Source organism: Callorhinus ursinus, unplaced genomic scaffold, assembly GCF_003265705.2.
Source record: "Callorhinus ursinus isolate GAN/ISIS: 27379988/994484 unplaced genomic scaffold, GSC_fseal_2.0 scaffold1, whole genome shotgun sequence".
Lineage (NCBI taxonomy): Eukaryota > Metazoa > Chordata > Mammalia > Carnivora > Otariidae > Callorhinus > Callorhinus ursinus.
In genome coordinates this window covers 145,978,870-146,002,080 of record NW_027397063.1, presented here as the reverse complement: position 1 = coordinate 146,002,080, position 23,211 = coordinate 145,978,870, and the positions used below count along the sequence as shown (strand labels likewise).

General features: G+C 43.1%; 1 protein-coding gene across 3 annotated transcripts in view; it reads left to right on the top strand.

The window, feature by feature from the left end:
- Positions 1-23,211, top strand: part of GLB1 (galactosidase beta 1) — an 85,822-nt gene that overhangs the window by 43,112 nt on the left and 19,499 nt on the right. Inside the window, exons 10-14 of one of the 3 annotated variants that reach the window (XM_025884738.2) lie at positions 2,453-2,565; positions 15,804-15,878; positions 18,015-18,104; positions 21,595-21,708; positions 22,985-23,116. In XM_025884738.2, coding sequence (XP_025740523.1) covers positions 2,453-2,565; positions 15,804-15,878; positions 18,015-18,104; positions 21,595-21,708; positions 22,985-23,116 — 524 coding nt within the window. The remainder of the gene's footprint in view (positions 1-2,452; positions 2,566-15,803; positions 15,879-18,014; positions 18,105-21,594; positions 21,709-22,984; positions 23,117-23,211) is intronic. The other 2 variants (XM_025884746.2, XM_025884753.2) reach the window with 2 other exon arrangements.

Below are 23,211 nucleotides of genomic sequence, written 5' to 3'. Positions count from 1 at the left end.
TTTGCTCTTGGGAGCTTTTGTTCCCTGCAAGCTTTCCGTATAGCTTTGGAGGACCAGAGTGAAAATGGTGGCTTCCCAGTCTCTGCCCCGGAGGAGCCGAGAACTCGGGGCCCCACTCCTCAGTGAGTCCCCAGAGAAAAAGCAGTCAGTCACTCCCGTCTGCCTGGTCTGCCTGCTCATGCAGGTGTGTGCACCACACTGCCTGTGTGCATCCCCATCTGTGAGGCCCCCTGCGGGATCCAGGCCATCCAAGGCTTCTCACACGACACACAGAGTTGAGGAATGGTAAGCCCTGCCATTTCCCTTGCCTTCCCACCTCGCGGTCGCTACTTTGGACAGAAGACACTTAAGTTAGGACTGTTTCTCTATGATACTACCGTGTGATGGTCTGAGGACCAGAGAATCTTCCAGAGAAAGATTCTGCTGGTGGAACTAGACCAAGACTTTGTGTTTCAGTCCATCCTTTAACTCACTGGCCAGCTTTCCTGCCTGGCTTTCCTCAGCCTGTAATTTTGTTTCTGGGAGTTACATCGTTCAATTCAACTTGGTAACCACTGATTGAGCTTAGCTCAGGTAGATGAGGCCGCATCTACCTCCAAGGTGCAGGCAGCTAGTGTGGTGCCATGCATATAAATAGGAAGGGGGGTGTGGGGGCAAGGTAACTGCCACATTAGAGCTAGAGGAGGGGCCATGAAAGAGGTGAGCTCCTTGCAACAAGGGATGTGGTTTTATTTTCCTTTGCATCTCACAGCAAAGGAAAATATGCTTTAATGTATGTATCCCCACAGGCAAGTGGACCTCTTGATAGGCCGCTCCCTCTGATTAACACAAAAGACAGTAAAGGTAACAGGACTGGGTCAGTTCAATTGCCTGAGTGGTCCAGGTCCTTTGGAAATGTAGATTTTGCACAAAGAACAAATGAAACAGAGTACTGGGGTGGGGTGTGGGGGTGAATTGATCCTCAGCCTGGCTCATCTGTCAGCTTCACCACCAGTAGGATCACCCAAGGTGGCTCCATCATTTGTGGGCTGGGGGATCAGTCGAGGGAACTTGTTACTAAATCAGAGGTGAACTATCAGATTTTATGCCTCATTTACTTAAAAATTAGGTTGGCTATAAGATAATCCGAAAGCAACTTTATTCTCATACCCTTGCGTTGTAAAACGCTCTCTGGAGTAGAAGAGAAAGGGCTGGCCCAGAGCCTGGCTGGTCCACAGAGGGCAGCATCAGCATCACCTGGGAGCCTGTTAGGAATGCAGAGTCTCAGATCCCACCACAGACTTGCCAACTCAGAATCTCAGGTGGGGTGGGGCTTAAGAATCTGGACAAGCTCTCCAGGTTGCATGGGTGAGTTTTCTAAGTAGCAGCATAGAATCACAGCCCACTGTTGCATCCGATCTCCTACCTGTGAACATCATCTGTGACAAGGGGAGGGGCCTCTGCTCTAGGTTGTGCCGCTTGAATGATAATTGCAAAGTCATCTACTTTTCTAGTCTTTTTTGGCATTATTTGTTGATCTCTGTTGTGGGTTTCATTCCCTGGGAAACATACTGAGATTGCCCAGCAGGAAGTTTATTGGGGTGCATTCCCAGGAGCAGCACCTTTAGAGAGTGTGGGTGGCAGCTCTGGGCAGAGGAAGAACTTGACCAATGAGGCAGCTCTGAAGGTGGCTCAGCTGATTCTAGAGGGAACCCTGCAGCTGGGACCGCCAAGGGTCTGGGTTTTTGAGCCCCCCTTGATCAGTCATTGGATATGGGCTCTCCCCGGAGGGCCATAACCTAGGCAAGGTCACCCAGCAGAGGCCCGTGAGCAGAGGGACACCTCTGAGAGCCAGCAGCAGCTAACCCTCCTGGCAGCTGGGGGCATGGGGGCATGACTTGTTCCTGAAGGGGATACGAGACGACACCACAGCACCCTGACTCTGCAGACGTTACAAAGACCTTAGGGTTCCACTTGACTCTGGGGACTGACGTGTGTCACAGTCATCTCCTGCTTTGTGTGTTCTGATAACCCCTCGGTTGTGTTTGGCTGGTCCTTGGTCCGAGGGCATGGAAAAGATCACAGACTTTGGGATTATCAGTCAGAGGTGTGGGTCATGCCAGAAGCCCTTCACTCCTGACTGTGAGACATTGAGCTGGCTTTGGGGGGAGCTTCAGCTTCCCTGCTGGTTCAGTGATGGTGACATCTGCTGGGGTCCCTGCTAAGAGCTCCTGCTGAGAGAATGGGTGGGGACAGAGCCTTATAGACTCTCAGGTACTTGGTGAGGGCCACCTGCAGGAAGAAACTCATTTCTCTAAACCTGGACTCCTCAGGGCCACCTCTATATCACTTGACAATTGGTTCTTAATGTGTCCTTTATTTTCTTCCTCCACAACCTGAGCCCACAAATCCCAAAACCTTGTCCCAGGGAAAGGCCTTCGGTAGTAACTAGTGGTGTGTTTTTGTCTTCTAGGGGCCAACATGCCCTACCAAGCACAGCCCACCAGCTACGACTATGACGCCCCACTGAGCGAGGCAGGGGACCTCACTGAGAAGTATTTTGCTCTGAGAGACGTTATTCGGAAGGTGGGTGCTTGGTGCGGGCTGCAGTGGGCTGGTCTGGGACCGAGCCTGCTTTGGACACGTTGTGCTCTGTCGGTGATTCCCTATTTCAAACGACGTATGAAGGGAGGCCTCAGATGGATTTGGCCTTGAGTCTCGGCCCCCACCTGATTCAGAGTGAACCTGTGAGCAAGTTCCTCCACTAGTCTGTTCACCGTAAAACCGGAGTGATAGCACCTTGTTGCGTTATCAGGATTAAAAACACCAGTCAGGGGGCGCCTGGGTGGCTCAGTCGTTAAGCGTCTGCCTTCAGCTCAGATCATGGTCCCAGGGTCCTGGGATCGAGCCCTGCATCAGGCTCCCTGCTCCGCGGGAAGCCTGCTTCTCCCTCTCCCACTCCCCCTGCTTGTGTTCCCTCTCTCGCTGTGTCTCTCTCTGTCAAATAAATAAATAAAATCTTTAAAAAAAAAAAAAAAAACACACCAGTCAGGCATCCAGGATAGGCCTGGCACATCTGTTGTGCACTGAGCGGTAGCCATTGCGGTTATTTATACTGAAAGTAAGAAAATGTGTGTCCACACACAGAGCTGAAGCGTGGATGAGAGCAAATCCGTGGGCTTTTGTGAAACACAGTACAGAGGTGAGCTGTCAGCAATACTTCATTTTTAAATTTGGGGCAAGTCATTGCTGTTTCCTTTTGGCCTGCAAGCTCAACTGCTCAGTCCCACTAACACTGTGACCTTTTGAGGCATCTAAAGCACCCAGGTGGGGTTTCCTGTCTCTGCTGTGGGTAAAAAAAAAAAGAAAGAAAAAAAAACCCACAATTTTTCTGCTCAGTCACCTGAGTTTTGAAGTTAAAAAAACAAAGGTTTTCTGCCTATAAATGGTATGGACCTTTGTTTTAAGTATGCCTTAGTCTCAATTTAAGACTAAGTGTTAAAACTTACATGATGAAATATTTAAGCATATTGAAAAATATGATCAATACTTAACTACTCATAGAATTTGTCCATTTCATCTGGATTTTCAGATTTGTGGTTGAAATGTGCACGCTGATTTTTACAGTGGGTTTCATCTCTGCACAATTTAGAGCAATGACTCCCAACTTCTCTCTTTTATGTTTGTTCTGTTTCAAAGCTCTCCGTTCCTATCTTTGGTGTTTCCTTCCTTTATCTGAAACTTTGTAATCTAGCCTTCTTTTTTTTTTTTAAGATTTTTATTTATTTATTCATGAGAGACAGAGACAGAGGCTGACAGAGAGGGGGCACCCCACGGAGCAGGGAGCCCGATGTGGGACTCGATCCCAGGATGCTGGGATCACGACCTGAGCCAAAGGAAGATGCTCAACAGACTGAGCCACCCAGGTGCCCCTAACCTAGCCTTTCTTATGTATTTCTTGCAAGTACCTCTATAGCTCCAGCTCCTAAGTGTTGACATGTAATATATTTATTATCATTTGCTTCTAAAAATGCCTATTTGGGTTCTGTGCGCAATGGATAGTACATTGGACTTCTAAAAATGCCTATTTGGATTTCCTTTGGCCCTAGAAATGTTCAGAAGTAGTTCAAAAGTAGCAATTATTAAACATAAGTATTTTTTCTAGTTTGCTGGTTTCTAACATATTTGCATTCTGGGTAGAGAATATGGTCTATATGATACCAATCCCTTGAAATGTGTCGAACCCAGTCCTAGAGCCTGGCATGTATCAAAATGAATGAATGTTCCATGCCTTCTTGGAAAGACTGTATGTTTTATAATTGTTGGACATAATCTATATACCTGTTCCTTAGATTGAGCTTATTCGAGGTGCTGTTGATATCTTTGCTATCCTTCCTGGCTTTCTGTCCATTTATTCTATTACTTATTGAAAGAATTGTGTTTAAATATTTCTCTTTATACTTGTGTCAGTTTTTTTTTTTAAGATTTTATTTATTTGAGAGAGAGAGAGAAAGAGAGCACAAGCAGGTGGAAGGGCAGAGGGAGAAGCAGACTCCCCGCTGAGCAGGGATCCCAATGCGGGGCTGGATCCCAGGACCCTGGGATCGTGACCTGAGCCTAAGGCAGACACAACCGACTGAGCCATCCAGGTGCCCCTAGTTGTATCAGTTTTGAAGCCATTTTATTAGGTATGCAAACTGAGAATTAAATCCTTCAGTATCATTTATTTAGTATCATTATGTGGTAACCCTGTATCTCTAATAATGCTTTTTGTCTTCAAGTCTTTTTCATCTGATACTAATAAAGATTACCTGCATTCTTCTGGTTAATATTTACCTGGTGTACCTTTCACAGGCTTTAATTTCAATCTTTTTTTAAAAAAGATTTTATTTATTTATTTGTCAGAGAGAGAGAGCTCAAGCAGGGGGAGTGGCAGACAGAGTGAGAAGCAGGCTCCCTACTGAGCAGGGAGCGCGATGTGGGGCTCGATCCCAGGACCCTGGGATCATGACTTGAGCCGAAGGCAGATGCTTAACCAACTGAGCCACCCAAGCGTCCTGAATTTCAATCTTTCAGTATTTTTTTAACGTGTCCCTCATTAACAAGGTATGATTGGATTTTTGAAAAATCTAGTTTGAGCAGTTTTGTTTTCTAACTGGTGCATTTACTCATTCTCATTCAGTATGATTCTTGATACACATTGATTATTTCCAGCTGTCTCATTTTATAATAATCTTTTTATCCATGTCTTCCGCTTTGTCTTCCCTTGATTACTTTCTGAGTCATTTTTTTTCTTGTTTTTATCCCCCCCTTAGTCCCCCCACCCAGCATCCTCCCCCCAAGTTTGGAAGTTATTCACTATATTTCTGTTCTTTTAGTGGTTACCTACTGAAGTGTAAAATATGTAACCCCCCCCAAAGCACAACTCATAAGTATCCCATTCAGTGAACTTATACGAAGTGAACACACCCCTCTAACCAACACATAGCACCCCAGAACCCATGCTCATGCTCCACTCTAGTCATGAACCTTCAATCCCCAGAGCCAACCACTATCCTGACCTCTGTCGCCATAGGTTAGTTTTGCCTGTTTTTTTGACTTCATATAAATGGGTTCATACAGTATGCCTGCCTTTATGTCCGGCTCTCAAAAAAATTTAATGTTCAGTTTTAGCTTATAATAATTAAAAAATTAATCAATACAACCATCCAACCAAAACTTTATCTCACATTAACCCCAATTACATCCCTCTTGACTTATATGTTATTAATGTCATGTAGTTTAGTTCTCTTGGGTTTAGAGTTCATGCATTTCAATTCTTTAAAAAAACCTTAGAAGGCATTATTATAATTGTTTCTGACACTATTTGACCTGACCTACATTGTTTATTTATTCACAAGTAATTCCAAGTATTTAGCAAGTTCCCTCTACATGCCAGGTATGGTTTTAGCCACTCAGTATGTATAAGGCCTCCTTGAGAAGGTGAAGCTGGAGTGAAGACTTTAAGGTGGTAGGACAGCCATGTGGGACATCCAGGGCGAGAGCGTTCAAATAGAATGTCACCAGGGAAAGGGTAGGCATGGGCATGACATTTAAGAACTAGCAAGGAGGCCAGTGTGGCTGGAGCCTAGTGAGCCAAGGGGAGAGTGGTAGGAGGTGAGGTCAGAGAGATAATGGGAAACTGATCCCATAGGGCCTTTTTGGAGGCCATTGTAAGAAAGGGCTTTGACTCTCAGTACAATGGAGATCCATTGTAGAGTTGAACAGAGCAGCTAAGGATTGCTCATGCTGCTATGTGGAGACTAGACTTTGGGAGGCAAGACAAGGATAGAACAGGAAAACCAATTCCAAGGCTTTTGCAACCATTTAGGTGAGATGGCATTGGACGAGTTCAAGGATAGCTGTAGAAAACTTTCTTGAAATGGAATTAGTGGGTCAATGTTGCTTGCCTCTGACATTCTGATAGATATTACCAAATGGCCCTTCAATGAAATTGTGCTTCCCCACAGTACCAATACTGTGAATTATCAGACTTTTTGACCTTGCCATTTGATAGGTATAAAGGATCGTTTTAAAAGAAAACACTGCATTTCTTTAGTGGTGAGTGCTAGCGTTGTACACCCTCTCATGCATAAATTGTCCATACGCATTTCTTTTTCTACTTTTGCCGGTTCTTTCATAATTTCTCTGTTTGCCTGTTTGTCTTCTCTGTAATTTGCAAGAGTTCTATTATTGTGGCATTTTTAACGGTTTGGGGGGATTCCTTCATTGTTTTTTTCTGTAAAAAACAATCCTGAATTTTTATGTAGTCAAATCTACCACTTCTCTCCTTCATGGCTGCTTCCCTAGTTTAGTAGTATAAATAAATTCCCATGGAGTGATTAAAATTTTTGTGATTTCATATTTTATATTGATGCACATGGAATTGCTGTTTTTGCTGTTGGGAATGAGGTAGGGATTTAGCTTTATTCATCTCTTAGATTACCAGAGACCTTTAACTGTCTCCAGGTCCCTTTTGCTCTCTGATCTCTTTCAACTGTAAGCCATCACTGCTATAATTCTCTCCTTAGTAGACAGGTGACATTATCACCAAGAACATTAATACTATTGCATACGCCCTGTTGAGGAACGTGAAGAAAGTGATGTATTCAGATACGCATTTCAGAAAGGGTATTGGATGAAGCAACAAGAATGAATGTGTATTTATTGTTTTTAGTAATCTGTACACCCAACGTGGGCCTCAAACTCACAACCCCAAGATCAAGACTCTCATGCTTCCCCAACTGAGCCAGCCGGGCACCCCAAATGTGTATTTAAATAAGTGAAAAATAAATCATTACAAATTTAAAAATGTTAAAGATTAAAATAATCACAAACATCACAAAACTTAAAAGCATATTTTGGATTTATTAACTGTTTAAAATATATCTGCTATCCTTCTTTCCTTACAGTATTCTTTTGGCTGCATGCTTTTTTTTTCTTTGTCTCTGTTGTTTGTAATCTTTTTCTCCAGAGAGAACAGAAATCTTTCTCTTCAGCGTGGCTGATTGAACTTTGTCTTTTAGTATGTATTAAAAATTTAGAAAACAGAAAATTTCATGTTTTGTTATTGATAATGTTATATAAATGGTTAGAATTGTTAACAAAATTGGGGCAATCTCTCTCCAGTTCCTTCCTACATGAGCTGCAGTATTTGGAAGAAATTTCTCCAGACAGGTTCTGGCCCCATACATTTGAAACCCTGTGTCTCCTCTAGAACCCCCATACTTCTGAGGCTGGGTGCCTCAGGGCACTATCAAGTGATATGCAAGTGAGTCAGCGCATTGACTGTGAAGTGACTATGAACTGTGTAGATACACTCTACACCCAAATCAAATAAATCTCCACCTCAGCTCTCCTTTGGTTGAATTCCAAAAATGCCTGTAGCAACTCCAAAGTCACCTGATGTAAAAGGGTTATGTGATACAGGGAAGCTGGAGCAGGAGACAAGGGTCTTAGCCTATTGTGGCTAAATTATATTACTTCTGCAGATTTTACAAACACCTGTGACCATGTGAACGCACTGCCAGGACCCTCCCCTGGGACATTTCTGGATGCAGAAGATGAGCTAGGAGGCTGCTGCCATAACCTAGGAAGGAGATGATGTTAGGGACAGCAGGGAATGGAGAGGAAGTCAGAGATTTGAAGAATGTTGAAGAAGTAAAATTGGTGGGATTTGGTAACTGACTGCCTGCAGGTGTGAGGAAGTATGAGGGGTTGTTGATTTGTCCAGGCTACAGCTTCGGTTGGATAACTGGATGGGTATTGTGGGCAGCAACCACAATAGATGATTGCAGACAAGGCACAGGCTGGGAAGGTACAAGGGAAGCAACTTCCATTCTGGGCTTATGCAGCTCCAGATGCTTCTGGGAACATCTGGGTGGAGGTGTCTATCCAGTAAGCACCTCACTTAAGGGGGAGAAACTCTAGAAGAAGTCAGTAGGACAGGGTCATCAGTAGATGTAGAGGCTGAAGTCCAGGAGAGGTTAAGATGGCCCATGGAGAGCTCAGGGAGAGGGGCAGTGGGCCAAGAAGAGACAAGCCCAGGGTATCCAGAGTGTTTAACCAGGTGGCACAGGAAGATGAACCCATGAAGGAGACAGTCTGCAGAAAGTTTTCCCTCTTCTCTTTTTTGATAATTTTAGGTTTGGAAGAGAGAAATGAACTACTTTCTTAGACTTTGTAGATGCTCAGTTGGATGGTTTGTTAAATGATATTCAAAATATTTGCTTGCATTGAGGAAAAGAATGGGATCATAAACACCCCCATATATAGCTCTTCCTGTCTCTTCCATTAGCAGAGACTTAAAAAGTGAAATGGGTCTCTTTTTTTAATCTGATTCAAGAGTAAGTTGGGTGTCTGTGGACAACATCTTTCACATGGATGCCCGGGGATAATTTCCCATCAGGCTGCACAGACCTGTGCTCAGTGATAAAGGCTCCAGGTGGCCCTTTGCATATGATTCTTTAAGGTATGACAAAGCTCATGACATTTGCATTTTCTAAGGTAGTCTCTTTGGTGTGGGTAAAACTCAACCAGACATGGTTAACACTTTGACCTCGAGGATGAACCATAATACTGTGGGGCAGCGCCCTCCTCCTTCCTACCAGTCCCTGAGAGGGGCAGTGGTGAGTTTATTTTTGTATGCTTTTGAATGAATTTAAGACCATTTTTTACGAGTTTTGTTACACTTTTTCATAGGGATTCTATCAAAGATAAAAGTCCAGATGGGTTTTTGGAGATGGGTCATTTTACAAAAATTAATCAATTTGTATGTTGAGGATCTTGATCAGTGGAGCAGATCTTAGGATTCCCTAAGGTGGGCAATGGGGCTGAGTGGGGACTCAGAATGCGAAAATGGCCACAGTGACTCAGTACTTCAAAACTAAATGAAGGGACGCCTGGGTGACTCAGCTGGTTAAGCATCCAACTCTTTTTTTTTATTTTTATTGTTATGTTAATCACCATACATTACATCATTAGTTTTTGATGTAGTGTTCCATGATTCATTGTTTGTGTATAACACCCAGTGCTCCATGCAGAACGTGCCCTCTTTAATACGCATCACCAGGCTAACCCATCCCCCACACCCCTCCCCTCTAGAACCCTCTGTTTGTTTTTCAGAGTCCATTGTCTCTCATGGTTCGTCTTCCCCTCCGATTTCCCCCTGTTCACTCTTCCCCTCCTGCTGTCTTCTTCTTCTTCTTTTTTTTTTTAACATATATTGCATTATTTGTTTGAGAGGTACAGATCTGTGATTCAACAGTCTTGCACAGTTCACAGCGCTCACCATAGCACATACCCTCCCCAATGTCTATCACCCAGCCACCCCATCCCTCCCACCCCCCACCACTCCAGCAACCCTCAGTTTGTTTCCTGAGATTAAGAATTCCTCATATCAGTGAGGTCATATGATACATGTCTTTCTCTGATTGGTTTATTTTGCTCAGCATAACACCCTCCAGTTCCATCCACGTTGCTGCAAATGGCAAGCTCTCATTCCTTTTGATGGTTGCATAATATTCCATTGTGTGTGTGTGTGTGTGTGTGTGTGTGTGTGTGTGTGTGTGGATATACACACCACATCTTCTTTATCCATTCATCTGTTGATGGACATCTTGGCTCTTTCCACAGTTTGGCTGTTGTGGACATTAAGCATCCAACTCTTGATCTCAGCTCAGGTCATGATCTCAGGGTTGTGAGATGGAGCCCCACACAGGCTCTGCGTGTTCAGTGTGGAGTCTGTTTGAGATTCTCTCTCTCCCTCTCCTTCTGCCCTCCCCCCCCAACCCATACTATAAATAAATAAATAAATAAATAAATAAATAAATAAATAAATAAAAAATTTCCAAAAAAAAAAAAAGGCTTAATGAAGTTTGAAACTTGACTGAGGACAAGTCTACACTGGCTGATTGATTGTTCTTGGTTTGTGGATGGAATGACATTAGCTCAGTGAGTAGACACAAGCTATCTCTTGCTGATCCATGGTGCTGGTGGAAACAGTGTTTATGTCTGATAATTAAGGATGACAAAGTGAATATTACATAACAAATGTTAGGCTTTTAAAGCATTGCCTACACTCTTGTGGTACTAGTCTTTTCCTCTCCTATAGACTTGGCTTTTCTAGTCTGTCTTCCAGAGTGATTTCTCTAAATTGCTGATCTGATCAGGATGCTTCCCATGATTTGGCATCCTATTTTCCTCAAGCCTCATTTTTCAATTCTCCCCTTGTTGTATGTGACTCTCTGGCCTTAAAATGAAGGTACATAAAATTCCATGAATGGGACAGTACTGTTGATACCTCCTGGCCGCTGCACATAATGTTCCTTCTGCCCTAATCCATCTGGAAAATGAGAACACACCTCAGTTACTTTCTCTGGGGAGTTGTCTTTGATCTGTCTCTCTGCAGAGTTAGTCACACTTTGTTTTCTTCCACCACCTTACAGTGTGGAAATCTTGAACACTCTACTTCCCGTAGTGTGTTGATACAATTTGTTTACACATACATTTCTCATGATCTGGACTATTAACTCCTCATTTGGAGTTTTATTAAAAAGACTTTTTTTTAGGGGCACCTGGGTGGCTCAGTTGGTTGACGTCTGCCTTTGGCTCGGGTCATGATCCCGGGGTCCTGGGATCAAGCCATGCGTTGGACTCCCTGCTCAGCGGGGAGCCTGCTTCTCCCTCTGCCTGTGCTGCTCCCCCTGCTTGTGCTCTCTCTCTCTCTATCAAATAAATAAATAAAATCTTTAAGAAAAAGGATTTTTTGAAACCAAGATAATGCTATAAACATAAAGTTGTTCATTGCAATGTTATTCATAATATCAAAAATTGGAAATGATCTAACTCCTAATATTGAAAGGATGGTCATATCTATTTGGATATAATATGCAATAAATAAAATTATTGTTGATATTTGGTCATACTAAAAGTACTTTTGGTAAGTAGCAGTAGCAAATTACAAAACTATCTCTAACTTTACATGGTGTATGTGCATAAGGGGATGGTCCAGGAGGAAAACTGGAAGAGAAAAGGTTTTGTGGGGTGTTTTTGTCTTTGGAATTATGTTTAATTAATAGAAGACACTTTCTGTCGTATTATTGTTGTACAATAAAGGAGGTCAGATGGAGCTGTAGAAACAACACTGGCTTAAAGTCAGGAGCCCAGCTCACTCCTTCGCCCTCTTGATAATCTTGAGCAAGTTCCTTAGTCTCACCTCTAAAAAGGGAATACAATACAGCGATGAGGGTCTTTGTGAGTAGCAAATGAGATGACAAAACTGGCAGAGAAGCACTCCATCAGTGTTAGGTGAATGGAGCTTAAAGAAAGGTGTCTGTGCAGTGACTTTTTCTTCCAGTGTGGTAGACGAGATTGCAGTCCTAGTTACACTGGAATCCACTTTGACTTTCGGAGTTAGATATGACATGGTCACTACTATGTGCAGGTGAATGGGGGACCTCGGAAAACAGATCAGACTACTCTCAGGTCCCCTCTGTGAATTTGTTTTCTGATTTTCTTGGCCAGCTGAGGTGGAGAAGGAAGAGGTGGGTAAACTGCCAAAGGAGAATGAATGTGTTCTAGGACTGTAGGGAAAGCTGGAAGAGAGCTCACATTTTGTCTGAGATCAACAGTAATAACTCCTTGGCCTTACATTCATTTTAATACGAATCGTGAAGATCATTTTAATGTACTTTTAAAAAAATTTCATAGAAATATCGATTCATAGAATATTAGAAATATAAAGGACTTCCAGTTCAAGATGGCTGACTGACCACATACTCTGCCTTTCAAAATGTTATTAAATGATAAAAAAAGATCTTTTAAAAATGAAGCCAACAAGGGTGCCTGGGTGGCTCAGTTGGTTAAGCGTCTGCCTTCGGCTCGGGTCATGGTCCTGGGGTCCTGGGATCGAGTCCCGCATCGGGCTCCCTGCTCAGTGGGGAGCCTGCTTCTCCCTCTGACCTTCCCCCCCTGCTTGTGAGCTCTCTCTCTCTCTCTCTCTCTCTCTCTCTCAAATAAATAAAATATTTAAAAGGAAGCCAACGAGGGGCGCCTGGGTGGCTCAGTCATTTCGTTAAGCATCTGCCTTCGGCTCAGGTCATGGTCCCAGGGTCCTGGGATCGAGTCCCGCATCGGGCTCCGCGCTTGTGTTCCTGCTCTCGCTGTGTCTCTCTCTCTGTCAAATACATAAAATCTTAAAAAAAAAATTCTAAAATTAAGCCAAAGAGAGGGAAGCTGTCCATGCCTGAGAGATTTCAAAAACTTTCTGGGAAACAAAAATGGGTGGAGGGGACTAAGGAAGCAGCATAAGGAACTCTAGGTCCCAGTGAGTGTGAAAGGGGTTATAGAAACAGGTACAGAGTGTAGATTGCCGTTAAAGAATCTTGGAGAGCCAGGGTCCTGGAAGTGCTGGTGTGACAAGAGACAGAATGAAACAGAGCTAAAAATGAGAAGGCTGATGAAATTCTACATACTTCCCATCAAGTCCTCCACTCTTCCACCCCTCTTTCAAATAGACTATCAGGGAAGCATCTTTTTTAATAGGCAGACAATCAGAATTAAAAAAAATAAAAAGTGTGCAACCTGAGAGCAAAGACCCTACATATTATTATCTGATTCCCTCCCAGATCACCTTAAAACAAAGTTCTCCACTGGACAAGCCTTGCTCCTATACACAGAACAGGAATGGCATAGAGAGGATGGTTATGCAAATGCGGGTGTATTCATTTGCATTGCCATTAAATGTGAATGAATGGCCAGGGGTGGCCAGATGTTTGAGGACATCCATAAAACCTGTAAAGGAAAAGAGGAAGTCCAAAATGAAAGAAACAGAAAAATAACCTAAGGGCAACAGAAAAATCAGGGACAGGAACGGAAGATCTTAAGCAAAACAAAACAGACCCTCTCAAATTTATATCTTTCAGAAACATTTGAAAAGATGTTGCTTCCACAATATAAGAATGGGATGCTTTGAAAAAGGAACCACTAAAAAACAAAAAAGAGTTCCCCAAAAGAAAAAATAATCTAGAAATTAGAACTAGAGGACAGAGATGGAAATAGAGAAAAGATGAGAGATATAGAGGGACAATTTAGAATGTTTAATTTACCATTAAGTAGAGTAAGTAGTAGTAGATGGAGAAAAAGAAAATATCAAAGAATTTTTTTTCCAAAACAGAAAAGGATATTTGAGTTGCTCAGAATAGTAAATGTAAAAAACATACATATCCAAACACATCCTTGGAAAAATTTAAAACAGAGAGAATAAAGCACTTACAAGCTTCTAGAGAGAAAAAGCCAATCACCTTTGAAAGAACAACAAACTTGGTATCAGTCATACTGGATGACACAGGGAGGACATATCTTCCCTTCTGAGGGAAGATGATTTTCAACATAGAACTCTATAGTCATTCAAATTATCAGCTAACTGTGCCATTTTCAGACATTCAAAGATTCAAAAAATTTTCCTTCTACATACTAGTACTTGGGAAGTTACTTAAGATTGCTCCAGTGAAATGAGGTAGTTATAAGATCCTAGAAACAGAAGCTAAAACAAGGAGAATAATGAAGAGAAGTTCCAGAATATCAAGCCTAGAGGAGAGTCAGTTCCTTGGAGCAAGAAGACTTAAGAGTTCCAATAGGGAGTTCCCTAGGGGGGAAACGGATGTTTGGAGAAACTTGATACCATCTTTGGAAATTTGGAACAAACTATAGAGGTGTTAACCTAAAGGCAGACAGGAAAAAAGAAAGGCAATTAGAAACCCCAGGGGAGGGAAAAAAAAAAACACAAAAAGCTAAACAAGACAGAACATGACATCATGGTATATACTACTTAACCTTTCAGGGAGTAATGTTATATAATTATAATCATGTGAGCACAAGCACTATTGATTTGTTTTGAATTTAGAGTCAATATACAGGTGAAGGGAAGATGTATGGGTACAGGATAGATTGTTTTAACCTTGACAATGTAAAAGTATAGCTGATGGTTTGGGGGTGGGAGTAGGGAAGAGAGCTCAGGGAATGATGCAAATAACCTTATCTTAAAAGGTATGGATACAAAGGATAATCTTAATTGATGGAACTAAGAAATAAAGGTATATTATTTCAAGCTACAAAGGTAACTAGTAGAGAAACCGAAAATGCTGATATAACCATGTTAGTAAGAAAGAGAGATATTTAGAATAGTACAACGGAGCTAAATTCTCATGTATTAAGGAAATCAATGATAATGTTTTAATCAAATAAGAAATCGCAGATAAGTACATTATTTAGAGACCAAAATTGCAAAAATGGAATGATTAAATGAATTTAAAATGGTTTCTTCTGAAGAATAGAACTAAGAGAATAGTGAGTCAGGAAACTATTGTTTTTCATTATAGCAGTCTGTTATCTTCCTTCTTAAATTATTTTTAAAAAGGGAAACTGAAGGGAAGGAAGGGAGAAAGGGAGGAAGAGAATAAGGGAGGAGGAAGGAAATGTAAGGAGATGGAGAGATCATAATGCAACCTACTTGGAGATGGACACAGACTTTTGAGACCTGGCACGTACATCTTCTGAGTCTAAAGTGTGTGTGTGTGTGTGTGTGTGTGTGTATTTAATAATGTTTTATTTTTATGTTAGTTTTTAACTTTTGTTTAAGAATAATTTCAAAGTTACAGAAGAGTTTCAAGAATAAAAGTAGTACAAAGAGCACGTGAGTATCCCACACCCAGATTCACCCATGTCAACATTACACTGTGCATCATCATTTGCCCCTCACCACCCCCTTGGGTTTCCTAAGCCACTGGAGTGTTGCATACGTCATGAGCCTTTACCCCTAAATACTTCGGTGTGTGTTTCATAATAGGTAGGAATATGCTCTTATATAACCGCAAGAGATTTAACACTGATACAAAACTTTAATCTACCAGTAAGATTTAACCAGCAAGCAACACTTCTCCCTACTAGGGCTACCTCCCTTCAGGTTCTGTGGGCCTTCTTCCTTTTCGCCCCCCACCCCACCTCATTCTCTCTCCTTGTTTATGCTGTTTCGAAGCCTTGTGTTCTATGATTATTTGAATGATTCCTGGAGCTTAAAATGCAGAGCTAATACACAAGCACACACTTAGAAGTAAAAACTTCACCAGACCCTGTCATGGAAAAAGTCTTTTGTTCCTTTGCCTTTCCAAGGATCACTGGCACTATTGTTTGAATCTTTGAGCCTCCTTTTGAAAAATGAATTGTATAACTGTGTTTCTGAGGATTTAACAGCTTTTTATCTTCTCTTTTTCCCCTCCGGTTTATAGTTTGCAAAAGTACCAGAAGGTTTTATCCCTCCATCTACACCCAAGTTTGCATATGGAAAAGTTGCTCTGAAGAAGGTAGGAGAGCATGTAAACAGAGCTGTTGAGAGTGGGGAGTGGAACTCAGCAGTTGTGAGTGAAAGTGTTACACTGGGGCATTGGTTCTGTTTTTCTGTGAATTTGTTTTCTGTGAGACTGCTGGGGTAGGTGATGTTTCTGGGAACATGGGGACGTGAGAGGCGAGAGGGTTATGTGTGCAGGTTGACAGGGTGAGAACACGGGGCATGAGCAGGAGTAGGTGGGCATTCTTAGATCACTCAGGTCATTTTGCTTCGATGATCAGTCATCCAAAGCAGCTTCAGGAGCCTTTGTGGGAATAACATGGCACCTTGTTGTGTCCAGTGAGGCTCTTTTCCATAATTCACAGGCATTTTCATAGATCTTTGCACAATTCAGTATACTCTCCTCCATCTCAAAATCATGTTCTAATTTTTGTGCTCTGTGGTTTATATGGTAAATGGGACATCAAGGGGAAGAGCTAGAAATTAATCATAAATAAGAGAGACATTTTATTCTAGGAAAGAAAAAGAGGGGAGATTTCATTTCCTTGTCAGGAGTGACGTAAGCCAAAATCAATTTGTTTTGACCATCTTTGTCTTCAGGATTTCCCCTTTCATAATCCCTAACTCCTACATCTGTTAACTCACAAGAAAAAAAAAAAAATAACACAAGCAGTTACATATTTCTTAAGAATCTTGATATTCTAAAATAGCGTAAGTTTTTATCTTTAACCAAAATGCCAAACATGATTGTATAATTTTTCCATTCCTGAAGCCCTTTGATATTATGGTTGCTTGAGCTCTTGTAACATTTTCCACCTAGTGTCAGATACGTGTGTTACATTCTACAAAGAATGTGGTCTGTCTGCCTGATAGGAATCTTTATTTAGTTTGATCAGATTTTAATCACACTTGTAAAGGGAGCACCTTCTACTTTTTCATTGCTGCTGCTACTTAAGATAAAGGTTGATTTGTTTTGGAGCTGTGAGAAATTTACTTTTATGCAACAGAAAACGGCAAATATTTAATACGGCAACATTGCAAAACCAAACAAAACCAATCTTAGTACCAAAAATACATTCTGTTTACAATGAAGGAAAATTGTGTAAGCAGAAATAGCTTTTCATTATTAACTAAATGTGTACAACTTAAGGTAGCAAGTTAGCATATAACTGAATTAAATTTATATTGGACATGGTCATATAGAATAAAACCTTTTACCGTGAGTTGAATTTCTTTAGCTGTCCAAATAGAAAGACATCCATGTGAGTAGCTGAATTGATGGAATTGTAGTTAAGATTTTGTTTTCCTTGATGCCACACATCAGCAAGGTAAGGTAACCCTGGCAAGTGTTTATAAAATTCCCAACCAGTATCATGCCATGGGAAGTCCTGGGTTTGGAGCCAAACCTAACTGCAGATCTTGGCTCTGCCGTTGCCGCAGTGAGCCTCTCTGAGAACCTGTTTCCTCGTCCCTAACATGGGGACGAGGGCAGCCTCCCTGGGTGGTGTGAGGATTCAGTGAGGTGTGCGTGTAAGATGCTCTCACCTGGAGTTGGGTAGGCACTCAGTGATCAGTAGCTGTTACCATCCTTGTTACTGCATCAGAATAAGCTTCCTGGGCTGCAAGAATACACAGTCATTTAGACTGAATATAATAAGTATTTATTGAGTGTCTACTATGTGCTGGGTATTGGGTGACACCGTACCGTACAGACCCTGCCCTAAGGAGCTGACAGTCTGGCAAGGACAGCAAAGGCAAGCAGGTGTGGAAAATATGCTCCAGACAAGTTCAGAGGAAGGCACAGTCATGGTTACTTCCCTCAGGGATGCTGGGGAAGGCTTTACAGAGGAGGCAGCCTCTGAGCCTTGGTTTTCATTCATTTTAAGGACCTTTAATACAAAGGAGGTTGTATTTGCGAATAGGTACGTTTGAAACCTTACGATTACCATCAGTTATTTTTCATCAGGAGTTCCCTAACTCATGGATAGACATGATTGAAGGTGCCTGGGCGGTGCAGCATTGAGCGGGATTTGAACTACTTAGGTCTATTTAGGGATTTGGGGGAAATCCACTAATGTCTGATAATTTGCAAATGGCATTACCCTCCACCCAGGGGTGACAGTGAGTGAATGCTGCTTTTGTTTCTTTTCAGTTAAAGACAGTGGAGGATGCACTGAACATTCTGTGTCCATCTGGGCCCGTAAAAAGCCTTTATCCCTTGACGTTTATCCAGGTGAAACAGGTAGGCCTCCTTCAGCCTTTCTCTGCTTACAAAAATGTGCTTTCTGCACTGCCTTGCAGGGCCTGTCCTGAGCGCAGGGACCAGAACAGTAGGCAGATAAATCAGATCCCAGGTAAATTCACTACAGATTTCCAGGCTCTCTTCGGCTTTAAGTACCGCATGGTGGGCTGATCTTTCCTACCTTCCCACCTCCCCATTTCTTATTATCATTCAAACAAGGTAGTAACTCAGCCTGATTCAACGTAATTCTTTAGTGCAAGCTATAGACAGTGCATTTCTGATCTAATCTGTATTACTAAAGGAAAATCACATTTTAATATGCAAAAAAGACAGCTTAATTATTTGTCCTTGTTTGCTCAAAGGTATAGGGACTGTGTTCGTAATAGATTAGGTTCTCAGAGATTCTCTTTCCTGCTTTTGAAGAGAACAGAGAGCAGGGCGTGTGTGTGTGTGTGTGTGTGTGTGCGCGTGCGCGTGTGTGTGTGTCAGTGTGTGCACACATTCATGTGTGTGGTGAACCCAGGCACTGCCTCATATTTTTTCTTTTTTTTTTTTTTTTTACTCATTTGAGACACAGAGATAGAGAGAGAGCAGAGAGCATGAGCAGGGGGAGAGGCAGAGGGAGAGGGAGAAGCAGGCTCCCCGCTGAGCCGGGAGCCCGACGTGGGGCTCGATTCCAGGACCCTGGGATCATGACCTGAGCTGAAGGCAGCATCTCAACCAACTGAGCCACCCAGGTGCCCCATTTCTTTTTTTTTAGTAGGCTCCATGCCCAACATGGGGCTCAAACTCATGACCCTGAGATCAAGAATTTCATGTTCTATCAACTGAGCCAGTCAGGCACCCCTCATATTTATTTAAAATATTTTTCCCAACTTTTTGTTTTAGAAATTTTCAAATCTAAAAACGTTGCGAGAGAAGTATAATTACACCCATATCGCTTTCATTTGGATTCATTAAGTGTTAACAGTTGCCTCTGAGTATGTGTATGCAGTCAACTGCCTTTTTTTTTTAACCCTTTGAGTTTGTGGTCAATATCCTGATACTTCACCCCTAAATATTACAGCATATATCTTTTTTTTTTTAAGATTTTATTTATTTGACAGAGAGAGAGAGAGACAGCGAGAGAGGGAACACAAGCAGGGGGAGTGGGAGAGGGAGAAGCAGGCTTCCCGCCGAGCAGGGAGCCCGATGCAGGGATTGATCCCGGGACCCTGGGATCATGACCTGAGCCGAAGGCAGACACTTAACGATTGAGCCACCCAGGCGCCCCTACAGCATATATCTTTTAAGAAAAAGGACATTCTCCTACATAATCACAATATAATGATCACACTTAAGAAATTTAACATTGCTATAATCCTATTATTTAATATGCATTCTATAGTCAAGTATCCAATGATGTCCTTGATATCTAACTTTTTTCAATCCAGTTTCCACTCTATGATCACACATTGCATTAAGCTACAATGTCCCTCTAGTCTTCTTTCATGTGTAACTATTCCTAAGTCTTGTTTTTCCTCTCTCTCTTTCTCGCTGCATGGACATTTCTGAAGAGTTTGGGCCAGTTGTTTTGTAGACTGCCCCTCACTGATTAGATTCAGTAACATGTTTTTGGCGTGAACATGACAAAGGTGATGTGTCCTTCTCAGAGCGCCGTGTCAGGATGCCCGTGAGGTCAGTTTGTCCCTTTGTTATGATGTTAAGTTTGAACACTTCGTTAGGAATTCAGCCCCATTTTTTGAAATGGAAACTTATCTGGAACCCCCTTCACTGACTGTCTGTGGAGATCCCCTTCTGGAAGGTGATAAAACAATGGCATATCTAATCTTAGTTTAGTGTATTTTGCCCCTAGTGACTCTTTTTACACTTGTGATTTTTATTCCAGCAACTCTGTGATCAATAAAATGAGCAATGAACCCCCCTCTCGTTAACACTGGATAGAATTCTTGCTCTAGTTCCAGCCAACACAGGCTGTGTGTCCATATCTTCATCTAGAAAATGCACCCCGCCTTCTCCACCTAGTAGGGGAGCACTTTGGGCAAGACATGGTCACTAGAGCAGTTGGAACCTGGGAAGTGAGTTCCAGGTTAGTGTGTAGACACTTGTACTGATTGTTCTTGGCCAGACCCTCCTGCTTTGTGATCTCTGGCCAAGGCAGTGCTCAAGGACTGGGGGGACTCCCTGGGCCCTGGCTGTTTCAGGTCTGGGGCAAGCCCGCTGAATGTTTATTTCCAGCGAAACCCATCGAGGGCCCAGCTGCAGGGAGTAGGGTGCAGCCCTGTTACCTCTGCAGCTGCCCGCCCCCCCACCCCCCACTTCGGTGGCCTCAGCCACCTTCCCAGGGAGGACTGCAGCTTCCGCTCCCCTCGCTGAAGCCCTGCACAAAGTGTTCCTCAGCCTTTGAGTTAGGACTTACCACTTTGGTTACTTTGAAAAGAAGAAAAACAAAAAACAAGAGCTGGAGATTTGGGGTCTGGGAGGGGAGGCATCCTTGTGCCTGAAGTCTTGGGTGGTGGCCCCAGGGACATTTCTTGAGTTCAGCCCTTTCCTGCAACACAGGAACGTGGGTTAACGTTGGGGTTTTTTCAGCTCCTCCAAATCACCTTTGCATTTGCCGAGATGCACTTCTTTGCTTTCTGGGCCCTAGACGTGAAGAACTGTTTCTCTGCCCCATGCTGGATGTCTGTTGGATGCTCCGTCTGTATGACGGGGTCTGATCCAGCTCAACCTGGCCAACATCCACAGCAAGAGTGTCACCAGCTGAGGCTGAGGGTGCTGTTGCTGCTGGGGCTGATAGTCTAGTGCCTTCCTCTCAGACCAGGGACACCAGCATCTATACAACTGTTTTCTGACTTAGCAACAGGCTACACCCCCATCTCTCACTATCTCTATCCCCGCCACCCTCGGCCCTCCACTTTAAAGTTTCTAATTGACTCTTGTTTTGTATGTTAGAGCACATGTAGCCCAAGAACCTGGAAAATGTTTTACTGAACATTCTTGGCTTTGTTGTTGTTTGTTTTCATTTTTATTTTTTAAGATTTTATTTTTAAGTCATCTCTATACCCCATGTTGGGCTTGACATCACGACCCCGAGATCAAGAATCACATGCTCTACCTGCTGAGCCAGCCAGGCGCCCCTGTTTGTCTTTTTTGTTGTTGTGTTGTGTTGTGTCATGTTTTTGAGATACCAGAAATAACCTTTCGACATACATGATAGGATCCCCCCGAGTGATTCCGGGCAAACCATCGAACATGCCCCAGAGTCCAGTTTTCTCATGTGGGAAAGGGCTGTCTGATAAAATGTGGGTTCTTGCTATTACTGCTGTGCTGGTGTGTGATCTAAAAATGTAAGCCAGTTCCCTTCATTCACACTGAATTTTTGTGGGAGGCTGGGAAACCTCTTAGAAACGTCACTTTCCCACAGATCGAGGTGACCAGGGTATCTTTAAAAGAGTGATGTGTTTTTCTTATGTCTTTTTCTAACCAGTATTTTGGGTTTGTGCTGTACCGAACAATGCTTCCTCAAGACTGCAGTGACCCCACACCCCTGTCCTCACCCCTCAGTGGAGTCCACGACCGGGCCTATGTCGCCGTGGATGGGGTAAGAGCTGTCTCTGAGCCGTGTGCTTGTTTGCCCCAGCAGGGTGACGTGTGGTCTGCACTTGGTAATGTGGCATTCCAGGCCATTGCCCACCTTTCCAAACTCGGGCTCTGCGCCTCCTCTTGATGTCCCTTTGCTGTGCCCCCTTGCTTGCCGACGTGGCCTCACCCATGCTCCCTCTGCCTGGAATACACCCCCTCACCCATCTAAACCTGGAGGGGAGTGCTCAAGGCTCCGCTCTTCTCAGAGACCTACCTTGTCTCCCCAGTCCATGCCACCCTCTCTGCCCCATCACAGAATGTTGCCTATGTCTCCTTCGCTCCTTGGGGACAGGGTCCATGTCGTACATGCCAGAGCGCTAATTCATTTAACCCTGCGCCTTCATCCTGCCTGAGAAATCCCATTCTAGAGCGCTGTTCATGATAACGATCGCTACAGTACACAGAGATCGTCTCCTAACACAGCAAAGACACGCTGAAATAATCGTGTGAAAGAACACATAAAGAGATTGTTCGAACTGAGGCAATTTGTTCAGAAAATTTTAAATTAAAATGTTTCCATTCTCTTGTGATCAAAGGCTTTCATTTCAGCGGGAGCAAGTTTCTAGGACATTATGTGTATATTGCCCATGTGTGTACTGATGGCAGTTTCTTGAATTCCATTTTAGGGGTTGTGTTAGTGAATTATAGTCAGTGTAGCTTCATTTAAAAAAAAAAAAAAACTTCCCCTTTCAAAAAGTTAGGAATATGTTGCTGCTAAAATAACTGTTGTTTTTTTCTCACTCTCTTACATAATTCACGTGGTTAATGCACCATATCAGGTATTTTGAGGTGAGACTACTCCACCTAACTCTCTGATTTTATCTCATTTATCTGATTTTGTCTCATTTCTCCTCGCTGTTTAGAAGCTGCTTCTCATGACTGCTTTTTGTGCTGTGAGAACACAAAGCAGTTCCTGTGGCCGGGACCCCCTCCTGGAATTTTTGCCTCCACTCCCTTCCTATTAAAAATAGATGTGCAGCAGAACACCCCAGAGCAAAGGAAGCTAGCCTAGAGCTTCCCTTGCTCAGAGCTGCATCTGCTGAGTTGCCTGGTTCAGAAGCAGTGTGGGGGACACTTGACCACCCAGCCGGTGACTTGGGCAAAGGGGCCATCAGAGCATTGCCTCCCGAGTCCGGTGACCCTTCGAGACAAGAAAATGAGTGTGATGACTGAGCAAGCCCTGCTCTGCTGACCTTCTCACCCCAGCTAATTCCCACTGGACTCTGACCCCTCAGGTGCCCCAGGGAGTCCTGGATCGAAGTGAGGTGATCACTCTGAACATCACTGGGAAAGCTGGAGCCTCTCTGGACCTTCTGGTGGAGAACATGGGACGTGTGAACTATGGCAGATATATCAATGATTTTAAGGTAGGACCAACCTCACTGTCAGGAGTGAGGTTCAAAGGTTGACAGAACTGTGCCTGTGCCACCCGAGGAAGGTTCTGTAAAGCCATTTAAAAACT